Source organism: Syngnathus acus, chromosome 14, assembly GCF_901709675.1.
Source record: "Syngnathus acus chromosome 14, fSynAcu1.2, whole genome shotgun sequence".
Lineage (NCBI taxonomy): Eukaryota > Metazoa > Chordata > Actinopteri > Syngnathiformes > Syngnathidae > Syngnathus > Syngnathus acus.
In genome coordinates this window covers 8,957,322-8,965,975 of record NC_051099.1, presented here as the reverse complement: position 1 = coordinate 8,965,975, position 8,654 = coordinate 8,957,322, and the positions used below count along the sequence as shown (strand labels likewise).

The 8,654-nt window shown below is 51.6% G+C and overlaps 1 protein-coding gene across 1 annotated transcript in view; it reads left to right on the top strand.

The window, feature by feature from the left end:
* The first annotated feature begins 632 nt into the window (after positions 1-632).
* LOC119133952 overlaps positions 633-8,654 on the top strand; it is a 92,908-nt gene continuing 84,886 nt past the window's right edge. The window contains exon 1 of the mRNA XM_037270304.1: positions 633-1,943. Within this exon, the coding sequence (XP_037126199.1) occupies positions 635-1,453 (819 nt within the window). The 5' untranslated portion in view covers positions 633-634 and the 3' untranslated portion in view covers positions 1,454-1,943. The remainder of the gene's footprint in view (positions 1,944-8,654) is intronic.

Below are 8,654 nucleotides of genomic sequence, written 5' to 3'. Positions count from 1 at the left end.
CTTCAAAGTCTCCAAGGCCTTCACAGCAGCACGCCTTGGCCTGGCCGACCAGTCCTACCCGACAGACCAACTACGGCAGAGGTACCCCCACCTCACTGGACTACCAATAAGGACTTTCCACAAGGTCAAACCATTGTTGCTGATAGGATCAGACCACCCACATCTGATTACCGCCATCAAACCGATCAGACTGGGCACTCTAGGCGGACCGGCCGCTATCTAGGTTGGGCCCTGCAGGGTCCGGTGAAGTTCACCCAGAACAGTTCCAGACCACATCAGTGCCTGGTGACATCCGTTCCCCAACCTCCCGAAAACTGGCCAGTCAGACCCAGCGCTGACCCCGAAGATGACGCCTCCAAGCTGAGAAAGTCTGTCTTCTGTGGTGTCAACACAGTCATGGCCAATGCAGCAGATACCAAGCAGCATGACACTTGGCAAGACCTGCTGCACGCTACAGTCCAGGAGCTGCACGGGGCGGCAGATCAGAGCAGCAAAGACACCGCTGAAGTAATCATTACCGTAAGGCAGAGATCCTTATCTTCAAGCGATCCCAGTGTGAGAGCTTCCCCGATGAGCTGAGACTCTTGACAGCTGGTAGGGATCGAACAGTAGATTGCTCACCTTGTCCCCTGAGATGGACCAAGAGGAGCTCATTCGCGTCGGAGGTCGGCTCCGCCATGCTGAAGACCTTCACCAAACAGCAATATACCCCATAGTGCTGGACCCGAGCCACCCTTCTACTCGGCTCCTCATTAAAGACTTTGACAGCCGTTTGCATCACCCTGGACCAGAGAGAGTGTTTGCAGAGATACGGCGCTCGTACTGGATCCTGCGTGGCCGAGAAGCAGTGCGCCGCTACCAGCATACCTGTCCAGAATGCCGACGCTGGAAGGCCAGACCAGTTGTCCCCAAGATGGCGGATCTGCCACCTGCTCGTCTCCGCCTCTTCAAGCCAGCCTTCTTCTCAACAGGGATGGACTGCTTCGGGCCATTCCAGGTTAAGGTGGGGAGGCGCACGGAGAAGAGGTGGGGCATCATTTTCAAGTGTCTCACCGCCAGAGGGGTACACTTGGACCTTCTTAACACCATTGACCGCGATTCCTTCCTGATGGCTCTTAGGCGGTTCATCGCCTGCCGTGGGACACCTGCAGAGCTGCACTCCGACCAAGGAACCAACTTCCGAGGGGAAGAAAGCGAGCTGCCAGAATCTTTTGCAGCGTTGTCCCCAGAGCTACGGCAGCAGCTAGCCAAGCAGAAGATCAGCTTCCACTTCAACCCCCCTGCAGCACCCCACTTCGGAGGTGTGTGGGAAAGGGAAATACGCTCGGTAAAAGCAGCCTTGTACACCACTGTAGGAGCCCAACCAGTCCCGGAGGAAGTATTAAGGACCGTGCTGCTCGAAGTGGAAGGGATTCTAAATTCGAAGCCATTACGTCTCCTCCAGCATCAATGACCTCGACCCTGTGACACCCAACATGATGTTGATGGGGCAGCCAGACGCATCGTTGCCCCAAATCGTGTACCCAGAGACTGACCTGCTAAGCCGTCGTTACTGGAGACACTCCCAGGTTCTAGCGAACCACTTCTGGTCCAGCTTCCTGCGGAACTACCTCCCAAGCCTACAGACGCGTCAGAAGTGGCACTCCATCAGAGCCGAAGGAACAGTTGTCATGCTGGTGGATCCCCAACTGCCACGAGCATCATGGCCATTGGGCCATGTCACTAAAGTCCACCCGAGCGCTGATGGACACAGCCGATCTGTTGACGTACGTATCGGCGAGCGTCATTACACCAGGCCGGTGGCCAGGCTGGTCGCTCTGCGAGCTCTCCCTGCTGGAAACGACGACCCTGCTACTAAGAATAAGCTGCCGCAAGACATTCGAGACTGTCACCTTCCTTGGATGCGAATGTACTTCGTACATTCGGGGGCGGCTGTTAGAAAGGTTCCTATGTTGATGTTGAAAATCAATGTATATTTTTGGGTTGAATGTTATGTTGGAAAGTTACATCACAGTTACATTAAGTCTCGCGTGACTTATATCAGCTTATCGCGATTGTTGCAGCCCGCGCGCAGTGGTAAGTTACGTACGTACAGACGACGGGAGTTAAAGTGGCTGGTATCGACTGAGCATGTTGCTGTGATCGTGTGCGTATTTGCCAAAGAGTATATACATTTAAGTGTTACTACTGTCTACTGTTGTGCCGTTTGTCTGATCGCGGTTTGTTTCGCGCGTGAGCCGCTTGATAGCTTCGGCATGCTCCTTTCAGTTTCCTCGCATCATACGAGTAGCCGTTACGTAGCTCCACGGCGGCTAACGGTCGCCAGCAAGTGTGTTTTCTTGTCTCGATGACTTATGTTTGGTGTGTTGTCTAGAGCAGTGGTTCTCAAACTTTTTTCAGTGATGTGCCCCCTTTGAAATATTTTTCAGCCAAGTACCCCCTGACCAGCGCGACACATTTCTGGTCGAAAAGAAAGAGGTACAGTATTGTCCCATCAGTGTTTGATTTATTAAAGTTAAACAACTTGTAGCAATGTACCTGACAGACACATTTATGTTTCAAACATTGCATATATATATATATATATATATATACCGAAAAAAAAAAATTATATACATATATATATATATATATATATATATATAATTTTTTTTTTTCGGTATGGTGCCGTAAGTGGCTGCCTCCCAGCAGTGTTCTCTCTTTTCCTCTTTATTTCCTTCTTTTCTCCTTTTTCTTTCTGTCTTTTTGTCCATTCGGCGATGCTGGTGCCTTCTACCGCACCTCGGTATCGCTTCGGATCGGATATTTTTTATTTATTTTTTCTTCCTGGGACCGGGATCATCGGTCGAGGCCGGCGTAACTCTACGACGGCTTCCTGCTTATCCGGCCAGTGATGACCGGGTCCCTCGCCTTGGCCTTGCAGCCGCAACCCCTGTGGGGAGTCCGCTCCCTCGTGCTCGTCGGAACCAACGACTTTCGCCATGCTAGCCCCGTGGTGACCATCTGCACGTGCACCCGACTGGGTACCCAGGACGCTGCTCACACGTTTGCCTGCTTTGTGATGTTTTTCACCGATTCACGACCACGGTCCATTGGGCGCCGTTGAACTGGACTGCCCTTACACCTGTCTATGGACCCCGTGGAGGCTATTTTGTGTGTTTTGGGGTGTTCTCTTGTATTGAGGGGTGCTGGTTGGCCGCTGTTACTTTTTTTCCTTTGTCATTTAGCTTTGTTTTGCTTTGATGGCTTTTATCTTGAGCACTTTCTGACTTTCGTTGTGGCGCCGTTGTGTGGCAGCCTTATGAGAGCCTATTGAGTTGCGCTCATGCCACCTGTGTGTCTTTTGTATACCCACTCTGTGGTATGGATACTGCTGGGGCCTGAATTTCCCCACCCCTGGGGATCAATAAATATTCAATCAATCAATCAATCAATCAATCAATCAATCAATCAATATAGAAACGATAAACAGTAAACAGTGACCACCAAGAAGGCATAAACCCTTTCAAAACTCAAATACTGCATGCAGAACACTGCTAATTTATATTTGTCTTTCTTGTAATAATCTCTTGCAAGGAAATAAAAATATACATAACTAAAAATGTGTTCACCCCTCCGTGAGTCGTCACCTTACCGTGGTGGAGGGGTTTGCGTGTCTCAATGATCCTAGGAGCCATGTTGTCTGGGGCTTCATGCCCCTGGTAGGGTCACCCATGGCAAAAGGTGAGGGGCCAGACAAAGCACGGCTCAAAAAGCCCCTTATGAAGAAAACCATATATGGACTCAGATTTCCCTCGCCCGGACGCGGATCATCGGGGCCCACCTCTGGAGCCAGGCCTGGAGGTGGGGCTCGAAGGCGAGCGTCTGGTGGCCGGGCCTTCGCCCATGGGGCCCGGCCGGGCACAGCCTGAAAAGGAAACGTGGGTCCCCCTTTCCATGGGCTCACCACCTGTGGGAGGGGCCAAAGGGGTCGGGTGCATTGTGAGCCGCAGTTCGATGATCGGCTTTGTAGTCGTGTCATCGGATTTGCGGCCGCATGTTTTGGACACTCGGGCGAAGAGAGGGGCGGAGCTGTCAACTGATCACCACCTGGTGGTGGGTTGGCTCCGATGGTGGGGGAAGATGCCGGTCCGACCTGGCAGACCCAAACGCTCTGTGAGGGTCTGCTGGGAACGTCTGGCAGAATCCCCTGTCAGGAAGAGCTTCAACTCCCACCTCCGGCAGAGCTTTTCCCACGTCCCGGGGGAGGCGGGGGACATTGAGTCCGAGTGGACCATGTTCCGCGCCTCCATTGTTGAGGCGGCAGACCGGAGCTGTGGCCGCAAAGTCGTTGGTGCCTGTCGTGGCGGAAATCCCCGAACCCGCTGGTGGACACTGGCGGTAAGGGATGCCGTCAAGCTGAAGAAGGAGTCCTATCGGGCCATTTTGGCCTGCGGGACTCCGGAGGCAGCTGACAGGTACCGGATGGCCAAGCGGAACGCGGCTTCGGCGGTTGCTGAGGCAAAAACCCGGGCGTGGGAGGAGTTTGGCGAGGCCATGGCGAATGATTTCCGGACGGCTTCGAGGAAATTCTGGTCCACCATCCGCCGTCTCAGGAGGGGGAAGCAGTGCAACGTCAACACTGTTTACAGTGGGGAAGGCGTGCTGCTGACCTCGACTCGGGACGTCGTGAGTCGGTGGGGAGAATACTTCGAAGACCTCCTCAATTCCATCTACACGCCTTCCATTGTGGAAGCAGGGCCTGGAGACTCTGAGGCGGTCTCTCCAATCACTGGGGTCGAAGTCACTGAGGTAGTTAAAAAACTCCTCGGTGGCAAGGCCCCAGGGGTGGATGAGATCCGCCCAGAGCTCTTAAAGGCTCTGGATGTTGTGGGGCTGTCATGGCTGACACGCCTCTACAACATTGCGTGGACATCGGGGACAGTGCCTCTGGATTGGCAGACTGGGGTGGTGGTTCCCCTCTTTAAGAAGGGGGACCGGAGGGTGTGTTCCAATTACAGGGGAATCACACTCCTCAGCCTCCATGGTAAGGTCTATTCAGGGGTGCTGGAGAGGAGGGTCCGTCGGGAGGTCGAACCTCGGATTCAGGAGGAGCAGTGTGGCGTTCGTCCTGGCCATGGAACAGTGGACCAGCTCTACACCCTCGGCAGGATCCTCGAGGGTGCATGGGAGTTCGCCCAACCAGTCCACATGTGTTTTGTGGACTTGGAGAAGGCGTTCGACCGTGTCTCTCGGGAGGTTCTGTGGAGGGTGCTTCGGGAGTACGGGGTGCCGAGCCAACTGATAAGGGCGGTTCGGTCCCTGTATCACCGATGCCAGAGTTTGGTCCGCATTTCCGGCAGTAAGTCGGATTCGTTCCCAGTGAGGGTTGGACTCCGCCAAGGCTGCCCTTTGTCACCGATTCTGTTCATAATTTTTATGGACAGAATTTCTAGGCGCAGCCGAGGCGTTGAGGGGGTCCGGTTTGGGGACCTCAGCATCGCGTCTCTGCTTTTTGCAGACGACGTGGTGCTGTTGGCTTCTTCAGGCCGTGATTTCCAGCTCTCACTGGAGCGGTTCGCAGCCGAGTGTGAAGCGGTCGGGATGAGGGTCAGCACCTCCAAATCCGAGTCCATGGTCCTCGGTCGGAAAAGGGTGGAATGCCCTCTCCGGATCGGGGATGAGATCCTGCCCCAAGTGGAGGAGTTCAAGTATCTTGGGGTCTTGTTCATGAGTGAGGGAAGGATGGAGCGCGAGATTGACAGGCGGATCGGTGCAGTGTCGGCAGTAATGCGGACTCTGTACCGGTCCGTCATGGTAAAGACAGAGCTGAGCCAAAAGGCAAAGCTCTCAATTTACCGGTCGATTTACGCTCCTACCCTCACCTCTGGTCACGAGCTATGGGTCGTGACCGAAAGAACGAGATCCAGGATACAAGCGGCTGAAATGAGTTTTCTCCGCAGGATGTCCGGGCTCTCCCTTAGAGATAGGGTGAGAAGCTCGGTCATCCGGGAGAGACTCGGAGTAGAGTCGCTACTCCTCCGCGTTGAGAGGAGCCAGATGAGGTGGCTCGGGCATCTCATCAGGATGCCTCCTGGACGCCTCCCTGGGGAGGTGTTCCGGGCATGTCCCACCGGTAGGAGACCCCGGGGATGACCCAGGACGTGCTGGAGAGACTATGTCTCTCAGCTGGCGTTCCGCCTTGGGATCCCCCGGGATGAGTTGGATGAAGTGGCTGGGGAGATGGAAGTCTGGGAGTCCCTCCTAAAGCTGCTGCCCCCACGGCCCGACCCCGGATAAGCGGAAGAAGATGGATGGATGGATGGATGGATGGATGGATGGATGGATGGATAAAAGTGTTCACAAAAATAAATTAACTTAATTATAAATAAATAATATCTTGTTTACAAAATAAATTGATAACTTAATAATAAATAAAGATTTGCTCATAAAAAATAATCAACTTTACCCCTTTTGGGATAAAAAAAACAACTTTTTTTTCTCTTAAAATTGAATTGTTGCATTGAACATTTGATTTTTATTTGACAAGTATTGAACAAGCATTGAACAGTATTCAAGATTCAAGAGTTTTTATTCGCCATGTTTGAGCGTGCCAAACAAGGAATTTGACTTCGGTAAGTCACAGCCTCTGTTCAACATTAAGGTGACTAACAACACTCAGGACATGTGAAAAATGGCAAATATTCTCAAACATCCCCTGATCTTAAACTCCCAAGAGGGCAACGAAAAATTCAAAACTCCAGCTAGGGGAAATGAGAAACCTTGAGAAGAGACCACAGATGGGAGGGTCCCTCTTCCAGGATGACCATGCTGCAATGGATGCAGAGAGGAAGCTTGAATGAGACTTTTGCACTCATACTACATTTTAGTGAGAAACATGGGCTTGTACCTCACTTTGTCATCCTTGGTGGCAGGGAGGCAACTGCTGTGATCAAGTTCTTCTCCAGGCTCAGTCTGTTTTTTTGCTTTGTTTTGATCACAGTCATTGCAGAGAAGGTCTCACATAAATACATATGTGGAGGTAAAGGGCAGCAGCTGCTCCAAAGCTTTCTGTCCCAGCTTAGGGTGCTCCTGCCTCACACACACCCAAAACTGTGTGAGAGTGGATGCGCCAAACTTCATCTGCAGGCCACGGTCAGATGCCACTTCCATCAGTTTTTCCTGGTGAGTGACAGGAAGCTTGCTTCTCTTTGCTTCAGACAAGAGAAATGGATTTCTCACCCAATCCAGCTGTGCAGATTTCTCCTCCATGTCAGCAAAGTAGCAATGAAAGCCCTTTATCAAGTTAGCCAAATGTCCCACTATGACTAACTTCACTGGAGCTGTCTCCACATCTTCATTGGAGAGAAAACCATCCACCTGAGGAAAGCAGGTGAAATCCTCCTGACCACATGCCCTTTTCCACAGCTGTTTTCTTCAGCAAACTACCCACCTTGTCATACAGGTTGAGGATGCTGGTGTCCTTGCCCTGCAGAGACACATTCAGTTCGTTCAGTTTGCTGAATATATCTGCCAGATAGCAAAGCTTTGCAAGCCAGTCCGTGCTCTCGAATAAGGTTGCATGGGGAGATCCGTGCTCTGTCAGAAAGGTGTGCACTTCAGCTCGTAACTCCAACAGCCTGTTGAGTATCTTCCCTTGAGAGAGCCAGCGCACTTCTGTATGCAGGAGGAGTTGCGTGTGTTCAGCTCCCATGTTTTCACAGAGGCGGCGGAACAAACGTGCATTAAGTGGCCTTGACTTGATGAAGTTGATCACTTTGATGCTGTCGTTCAAAACATCATGCAACACGGGGCTCATTTTCTTGGACGCTAACGCTTCTCTGTGAATCACACAGTGAGTCCACTTAATGTCGGGATTTTCCTTTATAATCCGCGCAATGAGCCCTTTTGCACTGCCCGTCATTGATGCAGCCGCATCTGTACAGACGCTGCTGCAGGATTTCCAGCTGATACCATTTTCTGAGAAAAATGCGTTAACGACATTAAAAATGTCCTCTCCGGTTGTTCTCCCCTCCAGACTTTTGCAGAAAAGTATGTGTTCACAAATGTCGTCAGTCTCAATATATCTCACAAAAGCAACAACCTGTGCGTTTCCACTGACATCTGTGGATTCATCCAGCTGGAGTGAAAAAGAGTCGCCAAGTTTTCCCACAACTTGTTCGACAATGTCTGCACCCATTCTGTCTATTCTGCGGCAAACGGTGTCATTAGACAAAGGCACAGTTTTTAATGTATCCGCAGATTTTTTGTCGAGCATAGTTTCGGCCAATACAACAGCGGCGGGGAGCAGCAGGTCTTCAGCTATGGTGAACGGTTTTTTGGCTTTAGCTACGAGCAAAGAAACCGCATAAGAAGCCTTCAGGGCTTTGGCTGATGTAGTGGAGGCTTTTCGCATTGTGTCTTGGGATGACTTGAAGTCAGAAAGTTTCCTCCTGAAGAACTCTGGTGGCTTACCAACATGGCATCCGTATTTTGTGGTGAGATGCCGCTGGAGATGTGCCAGCTTCATGCTAGCATTGCCTAATTTCTCCCCGCAAAAAAAGCACAGCGCTTTGGGTGGGTTACAACTTGTGGACGTAAATCCCATCAAACAATAGTCTTCCATGCACTGTCGGTACTTCGTCGGCTCTGGTTTTGCCTTCATTTTTTACTTG